This window comes from Hypanus sabinus, chromosome 17, assembly GCF_030144855.1.
Source record: "Hypanus sabinus isolate sHypSab1 chromosome 17, sHypSab1.hap1, whole genome shotgun sequence".
NCBI classification, from domain to species: Eukaryota; Metazoa; Chordata; class Chondrichthyes; order Myliobatiformes; family Dasyatidae; genus Hypanus; species Hypanus sabinus.
In genome coordinates, this window is record NC_082722.1 from 70,851,337 (window position 1) to 70,871,202 (window position 19,866).

The following is a 19,866-nucleotide window of genomic DNA, read 5'->3' on the forward strand; positions in this document are numbered from 1 at the left end:
CCTGCCAAGAAACCTTGTTTCATAAGTATTTCCTCAGGCTTTTGTCTCTCTCGTGCAGCCTCATGGAGATAACTCAGAGAAACCTGTCACTCAGAAAAAAGTACTTAGTGCTGTCTAATCAGTGCCAGAATTTAGCTCGGTCAGCAGAAATGATCATTTTTTTTTAATAAAAAGCTTATACAGTTTCTTTCTCGTGAGCGTTTAATACTCGGTGAAGGATATTTCTACAGGTGCTAGTAGCCATGGGCTTAACCAAAAGTATTCTCGCTTATGATAGGCAGCTGCCTTTCACCAGCCTGTTGCTCTCATTTAGTGATGGAGACACAGAGTCGTGAAGTTAAAGAGGAGTACTGCACAGAAACAGGCCATTCAGCCCACCAGGTCTATTCTGACTATCAGTCACCCATTAACAGACCGTCTGCATTAATCCCATTATTTCTATTCTCCCTCTGCATCCCCATATGTTTCCACTTGCCTACAGGCCAGAGTATTAGTGGGTTACATCCAACAACCTGCTTGTCTTTGGGATGTGGGAGCTGGGTGGATTAGTAAGTTTGCTGATGACCACAAAGGTTGGGGGTATTGTGAATAGTCTAGAGGGTTGTCATAGGTTACAGCGGTGCATCAATAAGATGGAGAACTAGGCTGAGAAGTGGCAGATGGAGTTCAACCCAGATAAGCGTGAAGTGATTCATTTTAGTAGGTCAACTTTGAAGACAGAATATAATATTAATGGGAATACTCTTAGCCACATGGAGGGTCAGAGAGATCTTGGGATCCATGTCCATAGGATGCTCCAAACTGCTGCACAGGTTGACAGTGCTGGTAAGAAGGTGTGTGGTGCTTTGGCATTCATCAACCATGGGATTGAGTTCAAGAGCTGTGAGGTAATGTTACAGCTATATAAGACCTTGGTCAGATCCTACTTGGAGTACTGTGATCAGTTCTGGTCGCCTCACTACAGGAAGGATATGGATACTATAGAAAGAGTGCAGAGGAGATTTACAAGCATGTTACCTAGATTGGAGTGCATGTCTTATGAGAATAGGTTGAGTAAGCTTGGTCTTTTCTCCTTGGAGTGACAGAGGATGAGAGGTGACTTGATAAAGGTGTCTCAGATAATGAGAGGTATTGATTGTGCGGATAACCAGAGGCTTTTCCCCAGGGCTGAAATGGCTAACATGAGGGAGCATAACTTTAAGGTGGAAGCAGGTACAGAGGAGATGTCAGGGGTAATTTTTTCACACAGAGAGTGGTGGGTATGTGGAATGCACTGCTGGCGGCAGTGGTGGAGGCAAATACAATAGGGTCTTTTAAGAGACTCTTAGATAGGTTCATGGAGCTTAGAAAAATAGAGGACTATGTGATAGGGTAGTTCTAGGCTGTTTCTAAAGTAGGTTACATGGTTGGCACAAAATTGTGGGTCGAAGGTCCTGTAATGTGCTACAAATTTCTATGTTCTATCAACCAGTTAATTTGGAGGGTGTGCAGGCCCTTACTTCCTGCAAAGTGAAGCCTAACATCATGAATGGCGGTGATACTTCATTCTCAGAGGAGCTCAGTGCCTCTTAAGCTGTGAAAAGGAGAATAAAACTACAGCGATAAAGATCCCTGCAGCACCCAGTGACCCTGTGAACTCCAGCTCAGAGGCTGGCATCAGAATGTCTTTCTAGAAGGTGATCACTTGCAAGGCAACAGGCTCCGATGGTGTACCTGGTAGTGCTATGAAAATCTGTGACAACCAGTGGGTATGTGTGATCTAAGACGTTTTCAATCTCTCATTGCTACAGTTGGAGGTTCCCACCTGCTTCAAAAGGGCACCAATCATACCAGTGCCCAAGAAGAGCAGGGTGAGCTGACTTAACATCTAACATTCAGTAGGACTCACATCTATGGTGATGAAGTTCTTTGAGAGACTGATTGCAGCTAGAATCAACTCCTGACTAAGCAAGGAACTGGACCCATTGCAATTTGCCAGTCACCACAATACATCTACTGCGGATGTGATCTCTTTGGCTCCTCAGTGTGACCTTGGATCACCTGGACATTACTAACACTTAAGTTAGGCTGCTATTTATTGACTCCAGCTCTGTGTTTAACACAATCATTCCTACAGTTCTGATCAAAAAGCTCCAAAACCTGGGGCTCTGTACCTCTCTATGCAATTGGATTCTTGACTTATTCGCTAGAAGATGAGAGTCTCTGTGTATCGGAGATTACGTCTCCTCCTCACTGCTGTGCCTCGGGTGTGTGTTTAGCCCACTGCTGTACTCTCTCCACACCCATGACTGTATGGCTAGGCACAGCTCAAATGCCATTAATACATTTGTTGATGATGCAACGATTGTTGGCAGAATTTCAGACGGTGACGAGAAGATGCAGAGAAGCGAGATAGATCAGCGGGTTGAGAGGTGTTGCATCAACAGCTTTATATTCAACGTCAGTAAGACCAAAGAATTGATTGTGGACTTCAGAAAGGGTAAGACGAGGTGATACCAGTCACCGGTCCTCATCTATGGATCTGAAGTGGAAGGGGTGAGCAATTTCAAGTTACTGGTTGTCAAAACCTCTGAGGATCTATCCTGGGCCCAGCGTATTGCTGCAGTACAAAGAAGACACCTACAGTAGCTATATTTCATTATGAGTTTGAAGAGACTTGGTATGTCACAAATACACTCGTAAATGTCTACAGATGTACCGTGGAGAGCTTTCTAACTAGCTGCATTACTTTCTAGAATGGGGGGGGGGGGTGCTCCACATGATTGAAATAAGCTGCAGAAAGTTGTAAGCTCAGTCACGTTCATCATGGGCACTAACATCCAGGACGTCTTCAAGGAATGATGCCTCAAAAAGGCGACATCCATCATTAAGGACCCCCATCACCCAGGACATGCCCTCTTCTCGTTGCTAACTTCAGGGAGGAGATACAGGAGCCTGAGGGCACACACTCAACGATTCAGGGACAGTTTCTTCCCCTCTGTCATCCCATTTCTGAATGGACATTCAACCCATGAACACTACCTCATTACTTTCTTTTTCTCTTTTTGCACAACTAATCTAACTTTTAAAAATATATTTCTTACAGTAATATACTGATTTTATTATTATATATCACAATGTCCGAAGGTTCATTTTATTATCAAAGTATGGCTACAGAATACAAATTTGAGATTTGTCTTCTCCAGATAGCCATGAAATGCAGAAAAAGCATGGAAGTCATTGAAAGACAGCAAACCTCCCACACGAAAAATAAAAAGAAACAAAAGCTCACAAACCCCCATCTAACAAATCGCCCACCTGGAAAATAGCAGCTAAAACATCAACTCCGAACCCTCTCCCTTGCAAAAAGATAACAGATTCCCCAGACTAGAAGAACAGCAAGAACATCAGACCCCAAATCCCCAACCCTTGCCTCGCGCAAAAACTTAACATATTGCCCACAAGGGTGTTAGACCCCAAAACCCCAAACTCCCAATCCACCAATCGGCAATGAAAAAGAGATCACAGAAAACGGTAGGAGACGATAGTCCACACCAATAATCACATAAATCTCGGAATTTCGAAAACGTTCTCCATCAGCATCGAGGAGAGCGATTGCTCGAATTCGGTCTTTCCGTGGAGAACGATTGCCAACCCATAGCTTCCTTGGAGAGTGCCTGCCGACCCAGCCTCCTCTGCATTCACCTCGATGTTTCTTTCTTCCTCACTGATTTGATTAGCGAGACATATAGCCGATCATTACCCTGTCTCTGATCTTCGTCTCAAAGCAGCTTGTGCTCACGGTTCTGTCCTGGAATTTTCAGGGGACAGCAGAGCACTGGATTGCTCAGTCGAACTCCAAACTGTAAGTCATAGGCTGTAACCATTTCCAAAACCCAACTAAAATGAAAAGAAGATGTCGAAAAAGTGAAATAATTGACTATCTGAATTATGTCGCCCGAGGCATCGTTGTTCACTGGCGGCATCTTGACCAGAAATTTTACTGAAACTGTCCTGCTGCCACATAACATCACATTTCACATTGTATACTCGTGATTTTAAACCTGATTCTGATCCGGCTGTGGAATGGTTACACATTAACGGGAGAATGTGCAAACTTCACACTGACTCCTCCTGAAGTCTCCATCTCTGTGAGGTATTAGATCTACTAAATGCCCACAGTACTGCTCCAGCACCCTCCAATCAAACATCATTACCCAGTCACATGCATGAGAAAATCTACTGCTCTTCTGGATCCCGCTCATCAAGCTCCAACTGAGATCCACGCTCCCTCTTGAAGACTTTGTGATCCAATGTCCTAATTTTTAGTTGAGCCTCTGTTCAAACCTCTTGCTGAAGGTACCTGCAATCTTCCTTGCAAATCGTCCCAGGTCCAGCTACTTGGTGAAGGGGAGGCTAGGGAAACAATTCAGATTGTCTATTACCCTCCTTCACCCGTCTCCTCAAGCTCCCACCCAGTTCCCTGATCCGTTATGACACCGAGGGCATTTACAAATTTCATTCACTCTTGAAGTGTAGCAAGCACAAGCCAAGCAGAAAGTGGCAAGTCGTTCACCTAAATATTAGGATTCCACATTCCCTGTCCATAGGTTGGCTCTCATGGACTGGAATGGGATTATATTATGCTTTTCCCTGTCTTCCATGGCTTCCTGATGTGCTTAAGAGATTCAAAGTACATTTATTAGCAAAGTATGTATACGATACACAAGCCTTAAATTTTGTATTCTCACAGACAGCCACGAAACCAAGAGAACTCTGGAACCCATTCAAAGAAAAACATCAAACCCCTCCCTTCTCCAAAAAAAGCCCCAAATAAAAACAAATCACACCATCAGCAAAAAAACGAGTGAAAAACACAGAATGCAAAGTACAAAATCAAAAGAGTCCAGCTGTATTTAGTTCAGTTCAGTTCATTTCAATCTAACTCTGTGTTTCAGGCCGCCCTGATTAAAAAGGCACAGAATAGCAATATCAAAAGGAGGACTAGGAACAAACTGCATTGATTAAAAGTTACAAATGTTGGACCATTGTGAAAGCCACAAGGGTTTTCTGAATGCTCCGGTCCCTAGTATCAGGATTGCATTATAATAACCTTTTGTGGTGCCAGAACACATCCGCCACAGTCAAGAAAGCTCACCAATGCCTATACTTTATTGAAGAGGCTGTTGAGAGCTGGTTTATGTACATCAGTACTCACAACTTTCTACAGTTGCATAGTTAAGAGAACTTCAGCACTGTGTGGTGTATAAACTGTACTGTGGCAGACAGGAGAGCTCTACAATGGGTAGCGTGTTACTAGAACCAGCTTACTCAGCAGCAAGGATGTGCATACAGAAAGGTGCTGGGAAAAGGCCAGCAATATCATAAAGGATCCCACCCATCCTGCTCATGGACTCTGTCTCCCATGCCTGTCGGGGAAGATGGTATGCAGCATTCATGCCAGGACCACCAAACTCAGAAACAGTTATCTCCCCCATGCTGTCAAGCTGACCAACGCCTCCACACATTAATTCTCCCTATCACCTCTACTTTGTGATTTCCTGTCAGAGTCACCTTATGTAGCTGATGTCACTTTATGAACATAACATTCAGTCTAGGTATACACGTTAAGCTAATCTTATGTACAGTGGAGTCTGTTTAATTGGGACACATTCGGACCAGTACTTTTATTCCAAATAAGAGGCTGCCTCAATTAGCCAAAGTTTCATGGAAATACTTAAAAAGGTATTTAAAAAAGAAAAACTGACATTTAACTGAGAAACAAATAATGAATTTAAATGAAATACAGATCAAATGAGAGCACTACCTATTCTAATAAGGTATTATAAAACTCAATAATAGTTATAGACAAAGGAATTCATCCAGTGGAAGCTGCTGTGTGTTTTTTTGATTGACTGTAAATGAACAAAATCAGTGCAGATAATATACTGGCTTGATACAATGCTGTCTATGACTGCATCCTCCTAATCTCCATTTTCATTGTAACTTTCAAGATAATTATCCATACCTTTAAATTCTTCGTAGTGCCTAACTTGTTGAAGTAGTGAAATCCTTTCATTTAACCACGGTCCACAAACAGAATTTTGAATGGCCTTACTGCATATTTCTCACCAATTATCAGTGACAAAAATCACTGCTTTTTGAATACGGACACAGACAACTGACATTATTTAAGAACTCTTTGTTCTAAGCACAGTGCAGCATCTATTGGCCACACTAGTGCTGTGACTAACATGTTAGAAACTGTTCAGTAATAGCCTCCTGTCCCAATTAAGCAGCATGCTGTCCCAAATAAACAAAAGGAGTCCCAGCTACTTTCTCGATTAGTTTTTGTTCTTTAAGAGATGTCCCAAATAAGCGGCTTTCCCAATTAAACTGATGGCCAGTTAACCAGACTCCACTGTTTTTATACTTGTGTTCTTTATGCTTATTGTGTGTTGTTTATGCTGCATCAGATACGGATTAACAGTCATTTCATTCTCCTTTACACTTGCGTACTGACAATTGACAATAAATAATCTCGAATGTTGAGTTCGACTTCACATTGAAACCGATGTATATTGTTGGTTGTGAATGGCTGTGCTCTGTGTCCCTGATATGTGGTGGTTGCAATATGTGGCCTTTGATTTCCCTTTGAAACTGAAGATTCTCTGCTTTCTCCTCCCCTAAACCCATTCTATAGACATGCCTCATCCTCCAGCAGAGGGTATCCACATCCTGCCCGATGAATACAGCCCCAGGGGCAGGTTAAAGCGCACTGCCCTTAATTCACCGAAGAACCAGGGGCTGACCGTCGAGACTCTGGTGGTTGCGGACAAAAAAATGCTAGAGAAGCATGGCCAGGAGAACATCACCACCTACATCCTGACTGTCATGAACATGGTAGGCCTTTGTGTCAATGGCAGCCATTGTTGTCGTGTCCAATGTCAGTGAGCTCAGCTACAGCCACCTTTGGTGTGCAAGTGTCACTGATTAACTTGTAGTTGGGCCAAAATCCTGCTCATATCCGCGGATCATCATTCCCTGGTCTTGGTCATGCTATTGTGACCACAATCCAGTGGAACTGCAGGGCTGGCTTGTGGCCTTGTATGCTTGACTGCTCCATTTTCCCATGTAGGATTATTTTGTTATCCAGCAATTCCATATAACAGCACAGTCATTTGTAAGTCCTGTAAGGAATTCAGAACAAAGAAGTTCAAAGATCTTAAAGATTGGCTTGATTTGTCACATGTTCATTGAAACATACAGTGAAACGCATCATTTGTGTCAGCAACCAGCTTAGTCCGAGAATGTGGTGCTTGCGGCACGAATATAGCACGCTTGTAACTGACTAACCCCTGACTGTACATTTTTGGAATGTGGGAGGAAGCAGGAGCACCCAGTGGACACCCACATGGTCACAGGGAGAACGTGAAAACTCTTTACAGGCAATGATGGGACCTAAAACCCAACCACTGGCGCTGTAAAGTGTTGTGCTAACTACTATGCTACTGTGCCCTTCCTGAATCAAAAAACATCTTTATTCAAAGAACAGTGGGAATGTGGAACATGTTTCAACAGGTAGTGGTTGGGACGTACAGTATGGATTTTACTTGCGGTAGAGTGGTAAAAGCTCGTGAGAGAAAACTAAATGGAAAGTCATCGAGAGGTGGGCGTCTTTGGCAAAAATCTGTTGGGCTGAACGTCACAGTCTTTGTTGCTACCCCTTTTACATTCTGAAATGTTATTTTTCTAACAGGTGTCCAGTCTTTTCAAAGATGGGACGATCGGAAGTGACATAAAGATTATGGTTGTGAGCTTACTGCTCTTGGAAAAGGATCCAGTAAGTTATTCTCATGCTCCTAATAACCGTCCTGTACATGAGAAACATTCCTAAGCTGAGCGCTAACAGCTAGCGGGGGCTCCCAACCTTTTTTATGCAGTGGACCAAAGCAAGGGGTCCGTGGACCCCAGGTCGGGAAGCCCTGAGCTAAAGTAACTGATAACTGAGGTAATCGCCGACTCTCTTGATCAGCCATTGAGAGATTGGGTGTAGTAGTGTCAGGATTAAGAATGCAGACATCTGCACTTTAGTCAGTGGTGATCTCAGAATGATGGGGCAGCCCTTTCAAAGTGAGATCAGGAGAGTGGTCAGAATCAGGTCTATTGTCATTAACATATGTTGTGAAATCTGTTCATTTGTGGCAGCAGTACATGCAATACATAACAATAATAAATGAATAGATGAATGAACGAATTTGAAATGACTGCAGGATAATGAGGTTGTGTTCATGGACTGTTCAGAAATCAAATAGGGACAGGAAATAGTTAGTTCCTAAAACGTAGAGTGTGTGCCTTCAGGCTCCTGTATCTCCTTCCTGATCATAGTAATGAGAAGAGGGCATGTCCTGGATGGTGAGGGTTCTTAGTGATGGATGCTGCTTTCTTGAGGCACTAGCTTTATTAGATGTCCTCATGCCCATGATGGAGCTGGCTGAGTTTTCAAACCTTCCGCAGCTTCTTTTTGTTCGATCTTGTACATTGGACCCTCCATACCAGGCTGTGATGCAACCAGTCAGAATGATCTCCATGCTGTATCTCTAGAAATTTGCTGTTCGGTGATGTACCAAATCTGCTCAAACTCCTAATGAAGTATAGGCATTGGCACACCTTCCTGGTGACTGCATCAATAGTTTCAGTCCAGTTTAGGTCTTCTGAGGTGTTGATGCCTCAGAACCTGAAGCTACTTACCGTTTTCACGTTTGACCACTCAATGAGGACTGGTGTGTGCTGTCCTGACTTCCCCTTTCTGAAGGCCACAATCAGTTTATTGCTCCTACTGATATTGAGTGCAGGCTTCTTGCTGCAACTCCACTCAACCAGCTGATCTATCTCAATCCTGTACAGCATCTGAAATCATGTCAATGATAGTTGTGTCTTTGGCAAATTTACAAATGGTGTTTGAGCTCTGCCTGGCTACATAGTCATGAGTGTAGAGAGCAGATCTTCATGTGAATGATTGCAAACCTTTGTAACTCTCTTTGAACATTGTTTAAATTAACATCAGTAGACATTGAGGGTTTGGTAGATATGGGGTTTGGACAGGGAAGTGGACAACCAGAATCAGAATCATATTTAATATTACTGACGTATGTAATGAAATTTATTGTTCTGTGGCAGCCATGAAATTATTGGATGATGTTGCAGCCAAGAAGGGTCACATGGTCCACTCGTGTTTCTTAAGCTGGGTGGAGTCTTAGCACGTCGCAGTTGTGGAACTAATTGTGAAAAAAAAAAATTTTGGGCGGTGTTGGTTTCTTCTTTCAGCCCGGTTTGGTGATCAGCCATCACGCAGACCAGTCGCTGAACAGCTTCTGCCAGTGGCAGTCGAGGTTGATGGGCAAGGACGGCAGGCGGCATGACCACGCCATGCTGCTCACCGGATTGGACATCTGCTCCTGGAAGAATGAGCCTTGTGACACCTTGGGTAAGCAAGTGCCATGACCCTCAAATTTGGTGGTATGTTCAAAGTAAGTTTATTATCGAAATATGTACATGTTTTAGAACATGGGCACAGCATAGGTACAGGCCAGGCAACTTTGCTTCTGTTCAAAAAAGGGAGTTTGATAACATCCTCTTGGTAACATCAATGGAGGGACAATTATTAGAGCAGATACATCCCTCTTTTGAATTCTGCCATGGGATAGACACATGGATGAAAGTAAAATGGAGGGCTATGTGGGAGAGAAGGGTTAGATTGATCTTGGAGTAGGTTAAAAGGTTGGCGCAACGTTGTGAGTTGAAGAGTGTATGTGTAGTGTAGGCCTCTGTTAGACTTGATAGACCATGGATTTGCACCTTGGAAAGTTTCCAGGGCGCAAGCTTGGGCAACGTTTTTTTTTAATGGAAGACCAGGAGTTGACCATGCTACAAGTCTCCCCTCTTCACACCACCGATGTTGTCCAAGGGAAGGGCATTAGGACCCATACAGCTTGGCACTGGTGTCGTCGCAGAGCAATGTGCGGTTAGGTGCCTTGCTCAAGGACACAACACGCAGCCTCAGCCAAGGCTCGAACTAGCGACCTTCAGATCACTAGACAAACGCCTTAACCACTTGGCGACGCGCCAAAACGTGCAAGAGTATATACTGTGCTGTAATATTCTATGTTCTAGATTTCACTTTTTGACAATATAGCCCTCCAGCAGCATTGTATTCATTGCAAATATTTGTAAAGTACTTCTGGTGTAAAGATTTCACAGGGAGATTGCATGCACTAACATGTGGGGTCCATTGTCATTTGAATTTCAGGAAGAGAAAAACGGAGAAAGTAGGAGAATGGGGTTGAGAGGGACAATAAATCAGCCATGATGGAATGCTGGAAGGGACTCAATGGGCTCAATGGCCTATTTCTGCTCCTGTCTCTTAAGGCCTGAACAGAATGGGATAGCGCATAGGAATGAGAAAGTGTGTGTCGATGTCATTTAGCCTCAGGCTGCCTCGTATGTGATGCAAAGAGTCGGGTTTTTTAAAATTTTGGCATGATTGGAAGTTCCCCGGATGCTCAGCAGAGTGTTCAGCTCCAGGTCTGTGGAGCCTTTGACATCATTTGGGTTGCTAGGTGAAGCAAGCTTGTCCATTGGAAAGTGTGTGCGTGGAAAAAGGAAGTTTTAGAGGACAGCTCCCATCCTCTGGATAAAGCTCCACCGCGCCCTCATGGGACTCGGACTCGATTAGTCTGCTCACTCTGGAGGTGTGCTGCGTGTCGTCCTTTGTGGAAGGGAGGGTTAATGGAACGTTGATCTGTTTTGCAGGCTTTGCTCCGATCAGTGGGATGTGCAGCAAGTATCGAAGCTGCACCATCAACGAGGACACAGGATTAGGCCTAGCTTTTACCATCGCTCATGAATCCGGACATAAGTAAGTGATATTGATCTATATATCGCTGCCCTCCCACTCTCACAGAGTCTTCGTCCACTTTTTGGATTGCCTTACTGAATCAAAGAAAAGTCCAGCGCAGGAGCTGGCCCTGAGGCCCATCTACTCCATGCCAAATTTTGTCAGAAGTGAGTTGATACGTAAGAGTTATGAGCAGTAATAGACCGTGTGACTCTCAAGTTTGGTACTCCACTCAGTAAGATTGTGATTGAGCCAAGAAGGCAAGAGAATGGGGCTGAGAAAAGAGAAACAACTAAGGTGACAGAGAAGATGGGCTGAAAGGCCTAGTTTTGCTTCTATACCTTATGGTCCTGTGGTGTGGTAGTTAAAATTTAAGTTTCTATATTTTTGCTTTTGACTGGGTGTTGGGGGGTGCATTCGGTGATGGAAGATGGCAGCATTCTCTAGGAGTGGTGTTGGAACAAAAAGATCAGTTTTGACAGTGGAACATTTTGCAAACAGAAAGCCAATCTCATCAGCAGTCACTTATAAAAAGGAAGAAGGGGTTGGTGCTCCAGAAATTACAGCCGGGTCCTGGAAATAATCTGAGGAAACTGCTGTTTCCTTTGTTCCAGTTATTAGAATTCACCCCATGTGAATTTATTTTGTGGATTTTTGTTTCAGTGAACTTGCATACTCTGTCTTGGGCCTTGTGTTAGTAATGTGTAAAGAAGAGTAGAGTTCGTTTGTTGGGTAGAGAGCTCATTAGTTACACAAACCCTGACTTTAATCCAGAATTATATCCAAAGGGTCATAATCCTTTAAAGAAGGATAAATAAGCATATCTACAGGTAGTGTAGCAGTTAGCTCAACACTGTAAGATCGGGGTTCGATTCCCACCACTGTCTTTTAGGAGTTTGTACATTTACCCCATGATCACATGGGGTTCCTCCAGGTGCAACAGTTTCCTCTGACTTTCCCAAGATGTATAGTTAGGGTTAGTGAATTGTGGGCACCTTATGTTGGCATCAGAAATGTGGCGACACTTGTGGGCTGCCCAATGCAATCCTCTCTGATTAGATTTGATGCAAACGGCTGATTTCACTGTATATTTCAATGTTCATGTGACACATAAAGTTAGCCTTTAATCTTAAAGCAAGTGTTGCCTCCGCTCCTGGGGCTTTACAGCCATTAAAACACCCAATATGAATTCAGCAGCATCAGAAGCAGGCTCGCAATTTGCACTCGGTGAGATCCCCTCCGCAGTAATGACCTGTTTGAATCATTAGCTCAAAGACACCAGTGATGATCTGGTCAAAATCCTGCATCAGCCTGCGCCAGCCTTCAAGCACGTGTCCACATAGACCCATTCTGTGCTCCCTCCGTTACTTTCAACTCTCCCCGAATGGTATCACTCACCTCCACACTGGAAGCAATTGCCAGTGACCAGATACCATCCAACTTGCTATGGGAGGCAAATGATGCAATGATGACCCATATGGTCACGGAGAAGGTGCAGATTGCCAAAAAGACTGTGTGCCTTCACTGTTTTTTGCCCCTCATGGAAGAACACTGAAGTTGCATGCAATGCACTACTCTGTACAGAGATTTTGCGCCTGTCAGTAAGTCAGTTAGCAGGGAAACAAGCCCTTTGGCCCATTGCTTACCAAAAATGCCCTTCTAAGTGAGTCCCATTTGCCCACGCTTGGCCCATATCCTTCACACCTGGGGTTCCCAACCTTTTTTACACCATAGACCAGTACCATTAAGCAGGGGGTCTGTGGACCTCATGTTGGGAACCCTTGCTCTTGCTGTACACTTTTCCTATCCATCTATTTGTCCAATTATCTTTTAAAAGTTATTGCATCTGCCTCAGGCACTTCTTTTGGCAGCTCATTCCAATTACATGCCACTGTCTGCATCAAGAATTCCCTCCCAGATCCCTTTTAAGTCTTCCCGTTCTCACCTTAAACCTATGCCCTGTAATTTTTGATTGCAGTGTACATTTACTGTATCTATGCCCCTCATGTAAAAACACTGAAGTTGAATGCATTGCACCACTCTGGACTGAGGTGTTGTGCCTGTCTTTCATGCAGACTGCATTTTCTCCGCCTTGACCTTCATAAATCAGTCCTTCAAATGATGCAAGACATTCTCGCTGCCTAATGACGCCCACTGTGAGAACAAAGGCAAAGGGAAATTTATATGTAGCTCTGGTATCACATAGGAGTGGTAGATTACTTGGTGTTGGATTAAACAGTAAGGAGGTCTTAGGGCAGATGCACAAAGGTTTGGGCAAAGCAGCAGATTTAAAGTGGAAGGAAGGTGTTGGACTGGAATGGGTTAACAGAGGTAGTATTGTAAGTGGGCAGTTTGGTGGCATTGAAAAGGCTTTTGGTTAGACACGTGAAAACTAAAGGATTGGAGGTATCTGGATGATACCTAAAAGGAGGACATTTAGTATAAACTGGCATCAAGGTTGGCTTACTATTGCAGCCCAAGTGTTACATCCATGCTGTACTGCTCTATGTAATGTTCAGCACCATTTCTTTGTGCACCTCCCCAGTTCATCAATCCTCTGCCGCAACATTTTGAGCGAACCATTGTTCTACTCGACAGGCCTTGCTCACCACCAATGCATGATCAAAAATCAAACTGCAAATATTGGAAATCCCGAAAACCCCTCCAGAAAATGCTACAATTCTCAGCAGTTCAAGCAGCATCTAATTTGGCCTGACCTGCTGAATATTTCAAATGTTTCACCTGCCCTTAAATCTCCACCCTCACTACCATTCAGGGCCCCAAACAGTCCTTCCAGGTGAGCCGACATTTCACCTGTGAGTCTGTCGGGGTCATACACTGTGTTTGGTGCTCCGGTGAGATCCAACGTAGATTGGGAGACCGCTTCACCAAGCATCTATGCTTCGTCGGCCAGAACAAGCGGGATCTCCCAGTGGCCACCCATTTTTATTCCATTTCCCATTCCCATTCTAATGTGTCCATCCATGGTCTCTTCCACTGTCAGGATAAGGCCACACTTAGACTGGAGGAACAACATCTTATATTCTGTATGGGTCTCCAACCTGAAGGCGTGAACATCGGTTTCTCAAACTTCCATTAATGCCTCCACCACCGCACCCCCACTGTGTCCCATCCCCTTGTCCTCCTCTCATGTTATTTCCTTGCCCACCCATCACCTCCCTCTGGTGCTCCTCCTCCATTTTGTTTCTTCTATGGCCTTCAGTCTCTTTCACCAGTCAACGTCCCAGCTCTTTGCTTCATCCTTCATCCTGGTGTTTCTCTTGCCCCTCCCCCCACCTTTCATATCTACTTCTCAGCTTTTTTCCTCCAGTCCGGCCGAAGGGTTTCAGCCCGAACGTCGACTGTACTCTTTTCCATAGATGCTGTCTGGCCTGCTGAGTTCCTCCAGCATTTTGTGTGTGTTGCTCGGATTGCCAGCATCTGCAGACTTTGTCTTGTTTGAGTATTTCCAGTGTCTTCTGTTTGTGTTTTCACAATCAATGCCCTCAGCTTCCTAGATTCTTGCTCCTTAACTTGGAATCTCTTTCCGCCACCTCTATCCCACCTACACTTCCACCAAAGGTGAATTTTATGCATTGGCGAGTGATTTCACTCTCTTAGCTGTTTTAAAATCTGAATGCTTTTGATGGATTAAATAAATGCAAAGCATTTCCAGTCAATAACTGGTGATTTAAGGTTATTCTTAAAATAGCCAGAGGCGAGGGAAGGAGAAATTGCTTTTAAGCAGTGAAACGTTTTGTCCTGGAATGTGTTGCCAGAGGCAGATCCAATAGGAATTTCCAAAGGACATTTGATATTTCTTTGAGTAGGAACTTGGAAAGCAATTGTGGAAAGACCTTATAACCTCTTCAAGTAGCCACTAAATTCATTATAAATCAGTTTGCCCACTGTGCATGGATAACCAACAGGAAGATGAGATTGGGTTTCCCTGAGCATCCCGTCACCATGCAGTGTTTGATACTGAGTTATTCATAGAGTCATAGGTCAATACAGCACAGAAACAGGCCCTTCAGTCCATCTTGTTCATGCCAAACTGTTATTCTTCCTTAGCTCCATCAATCTATACCTGGATCATAGCCCTCAATATAACCTCCATCCATGTATTTATCCAAACCTCTTAAATCTTGCAAACAAACCTGCATCGGCTACTTCTCCACTCGTTCCATAATCTCACCACCTCCTGAGTGAAGAGGCTCCCCCTCAGGTTCCCCTTAAATATTTCACCTTGCACCCTTAACCTGTGACCTCCAGATCAGTCTCACCTAACCTCAGTGGAATGAAGCCTGCCTGCGTTTACTCTATCTATACACCTCATGATTTTGTATGCCTCCATCAAATCTCTCCTCATTCCCCTGTGCTCTATGTAATTGAGTCCTAACCGATCCAGCCTTTCCCTGTAACTCATCATCGCAGTTGTCCGCGGTAAGGAGCAGGTAGAAAATGGCAGAGGTGAGGGACTCTCAACAAACACAAATCTACAACCCCCAGCCTCAGGAAAACCTAATTCCACTGTTCTATCACTCAATTCATCTTTTCAAAGCAGGTTTCTATATTTAAACAAGCCTGTTCAGGCTTTGGCTAAGAAGACATCAATGTGACAGGCCAGCAGCTGGTGAGAAGAGGATGGGTGCGGGGTGGGAGTTAGAATGTACTGCACTGTGTATTTATTACAGGCTGTAGATCGAACAGATGGAGGATCCTCTTACGCAAGCTGAAACTAGTTTCCTGCAGGCTTTTAATTATGGTGTTTCACTGTTGGAAGCAACTTCTGTTGTGGTCAGTGCCAAACACTTCACTGAAGAGCAAGGCTCTCCCTTCTTCACAAGTAAAGTTGCTTTGTTGGCCGTTGCCTTGGCCCTAACAGAACTTCCCATTTAAAGAAAAAAAAGTAACTCATTACTATTGTAGCTACTGTTTTGTGGTGTAGCCGTGGGAGTTAGGACTGCAGGCTCCCTTCTGGCTACCACTGAACCATGAAGCCCAGACTGGCTGTGGAATTGGAAGTGAGATGCACAGACCAGATGTGCGGTGTTCGAGCCCCTGGTTATGCTGCAATTAACACTTGGCACAGCTGCAATGCATCACAGAATGACGGAGGTGTTACGGCACTGGGGCGGGGGGGGGGAGCTATTTGGCCCATTAAGTCGAAACTGGCCCACTGTCGAACCACCCCACTTGTCCAATGTCTCCAATCTTTCTCCACAGGCTCACAGATCATTTGATTGCCAGTGCTGATTCAATTCCTGCGTGAAGGCTCTGATCCCCATTCCAGCATCTACAGGCTGGGAGATCCACCCTCTAAGTGATAAAGTTTTCCCTTACAGAGCAGGTGTTTCCAACCTGGGGTCCATGGACCCCTTGCTTAATGGTATTGGTTCATGGCATGTTAAAGGTTGGGAACTCCTGCTAGAGAGCTAAGGACATATTACATTGAGACAGGTCCTTGGTCCCACTAGTCCATGTCAACCATCAAGCATATTCCTACATGAATCCAATTTATTAGAGTAATTGAGTAATTCAGCACAGAAACAGGCCCTGTGGCCTAATTGGTTCATTCTGTCCTCAGTATGCTCCCAGTTCCCTGTATTTGACCTGTAAGTCTTAAAAAAAAAACCCTCCTCTCCTTACACCTATACCAGGGGTCGGCAACGTTTACCACTAAAAGAGCCAATATGGACCCATTTCCCACAGAAAAGAAAACACTGGGAGCCACAAAATGAAATAACACTGCATACAACGGGTTTTTTTTGCCTTTATGCTATGTATAAACAAACTGTAATGTGTTGCATTTTTGAATTTGATGAACTCCTGCAGAGAAAACGAAATTACATTTCTGCATGCAACAAAAACATTTTGAACTCCGAAAAAAAGACGTTGGGTTGAAGGTTACTACATAGGTAGCCTACCTTGGATCGAAGAATTAAAAGAAAGCGCGCACTGGCGGGTGTCAGGCATTGGCAGTGGTGATGTATATTAATAGCGATAAAAAACACGTTGTAGCGGTGTAGCGCTACACGCAGCGCTAAAATAAAGACTGCAGTCAAAGGTAACTTTATTCGAACTAAACAGCCTTGCTTTAAAGCCTCCCTCAACCCGTCCCCATGGGCGCGGATGCTCCAAAAGACACGTACTCACAAACCCCCGTAGGCTATCTCCCTTAGTCGGAACGGTGGCTAATTGTGAGCCGGTTCGGATGTGCCAGGAAACGGTGTCTCCGCAAAGTTTTCATATTGTACAAGATCACCATAATCTTCAAATTTCGAATTACATTTCAAAAGCTAACAAACCACGGGGAGCCGCATCACAGAGATCAAAGAGCCGCAGGTTGCCGACCTCTGACCTATACAGTGGCTCTTAAATATGGCAAAGTTATTTATTTATTTAATTAGAGATAACAGCATGGTAACAGGCTTTTATAGTCCAAGGAACCCGCCCAGTTAAATCCACAAGAACAACTAGCTTGCTAACCCATCTGTCTCTGGAATGTGGGAGGAAAATAGAGCACCCAGAGCAATATCACACGATGATCGGGAGAATGTGCAAAAGCCCTAGACAGCAAAGGAATTGAACCCATGTTACTGGTGCTGTAATCTCGTTATGCAGACCACTATATTACTGAACCGTCTGCGCCTGGCAGCTTGTACCAGGTACTCACTACCCTCCTTGTATAGAAGCTACCTCTCAGTGCTCTGAAATCTCACCCCTCCTATCTTGTATCATGTCAGTCCAGGGTAGGGACTTGGGGAGCGTTGAAGATCAGAGGTTCTTAGGAGCTTAAGAAAATTGGCATCAGAGGTAGACAGGCGAGGTGAGGATGATGGTTTGTAATGGCCTTCATTCATTGGGCATTATCTGTAAGAATTGAAATGTCATGTGCAAAGTAAATTTATTATAAGTACATGCTCTATAAATTAGTTATTATTTATTTTTTCTCAACTCAAGCTGGTAAAATCTGAGTTACGGGAATCGCTGAGCACACTCATCTCTCAATTGCTAGGCACTTCTGGCTATTCTAGTGCTGATTAATATTGTTGCTTTCTGGAGCTTTGCATAAATATTGCTCTGTGGGCCTAATTTTTAATGCTGTTGTGTAGTGCCATACCCTGTTCATGTTCCATAGTCTTTCAATTTCCTCTTTTAATTCAGCATATTTCTGGGCTTTTTCACTTACTGATTTCTGTATGTTGCGTGATTTTGGAATGCTGATACCTATTAAGTAAGTTGTTTTTGCTTGTTTATCCTGTGTTATTACATCCAGATGGTTATTATGGATTGTCCTCTCTATAATAGGGGATCAATTTGTAGGACTCTGACTTTAAAACTGGACCAGGCTTGTATTTATATTAAGGTGTGGTATTTATATTTATATTTATTTATATTATATTATATATTTATATATTTATATTAAGATCTTAAAGCCAGTTATTGGTGAATGATGTTTGTCACTTGACTGTGCCTGGGTAAGTTATCAGATTGAGTTAAACTGCTGCAGGACCCTGTAATGTGTCGGATTGTTTCTAGTTTCTCTTTGCATTTTCTGTATTTACCACTTTGAAATTGTTGGTCTCCTATTATGTATTTTGATAACTTTTTTTGCATTAACCACCTAGTATTATATTGCCACAAGGAGCCCTTCTGTTTCTGGGAAGAGGTCCCCAACTCTGAGTCCGGCACTTGATGCTTCCTTGTGGACATCTAGTCTGATCAGATCGTGGAGAGGTCTTCCATGGAGGGTCATGCTCTTCCATTGGTTAACTTTTTCTTCAATAGTGATAATTTCCTAATTTTTCTGGGTTGTACTTTCATTTAAGTTTATTGGTATATATTTCTTATCAGAACTGCTTATGCTCGTGTAGAGTGCTGAATCCTGTTTTCATTGATGAAAATATGTCCTTAGAAATTGTGTCATTATTATATAATATTATTATATGTGTTATCATTTACTTCCTTATGATTCATTTTCTTGCAGGCATTTACAGAAACAATAAATACAATAGAATTTTATGAAAATCTATACATAATAAGATGCAGGTTGACAAACATCTAATGTTCAAAAGAAGAGAATCTATGCAAATAAAAATAATACTAAGCACTTGAGTTATAAAGTCCTTGAAAGCGAGTGTTGCAGTTGTACAAGATGTTGGCAAGGTTGTACTTGCAGTACTGTAACACATACAAAATCCTGGAAAGGAACTCGACAAGTCGGGCAGCATCCATGGAGGGAATATACTGTTGACATTTTGGGCCGAGACCCTTCATCAAGCCTGCAAAGAAAGGGTACAGAAGCCAGAATAAGGAAGTGTGAGGAGGGGAAAGAGAATATACTAGAAGTTAAAGAAATTGATGTTCATGCCATCAGGTTGGAGGCTACCTAGACAGAGAATGAGGTGTTGCTCCTCCAACCTGAGTTTGGCATCAATATGGCAGTAGAGGAGGCCATGGAGAGGCATGACACAACTCAAATTGCAGAGAAGACAATTTTCACTGGAAAGAATGCAGAAAAGATTTATGACTTGGGTAATATGGCTTTACCTGAAGTTAACAATAAATAAAAATTTGTACTCATATCAATGGTTTCATTTTCATGTACATTATTCCCATGTCAAAATTCTGCCGTGCATTGATAAAGTTCTTTTAACATCTGTCACCCTTTACTTTCCAACAAAGCTTTGGCATGATTCACGATGGAGAAGGGAATCCATGTCGGAAAACCGAGGGGAATATCATGTCTCCCACCCTGGCTGGGAACAATGGGATCTTCTCATGGTCTGTGTGCAGCAGGCAGTATCTCAGCAGATTCCTCAGGTAGGTTCCACACGGGTGGCAGGGCCTTCCATTTGTAATTAGCCAACTTCCGATATCATATCTGAGCAGATATCATCTGGAACAATAGGTAAACTGGAGGAAGAACCTGACACCATTTGGACTTTTGTGTTCAGCTCTGCTGGCCTCATTATAGGAAGGATGTC

General features: G+C 43.4%; 1 protein-coding gene across 2 annotated transcripts in view; it reads left to right on the forward strand.

Annotated features, from left to right (window-relative positions):
• Nucleotides 1-19,866, forward strand: part of adamts18 (ADAM metallopeptidase with thrombospondin type 1 motif, 18) — a 309,638-nt gene that overhangs the window by 154,034 nt on the left and 135,738 nt on the right. For both annotated transcript variants that reach the window (XM_059993277.1, XM_059993276.1), the window contains 5 exons: nucleotides 6,683-6,882; nucleotides 7,739-7,822; nucleotides 9,307-9,466; nucleotides 10,792-10,897; nucleotides 19,565-19,702. In XM_059993277.1, the coding sequence (XP_059849260.1) occupies nucleotides 6,683-6,882; nucleotides 7,739-7,822; nucleotides 9,307-9,466; nucleotides 10,792-10,897; nucleotides 19,565-19,702 (688 nt within the window). The remainder of the gene's footprint in view (nucleotides 1-6,682; nucleotides 6,883-7,738; nucleotides 7,823-9,306; nucleotides 9,467-10,791; nucleotides 10,898-19,564; nucleotides 19,703-19,866) is intronic.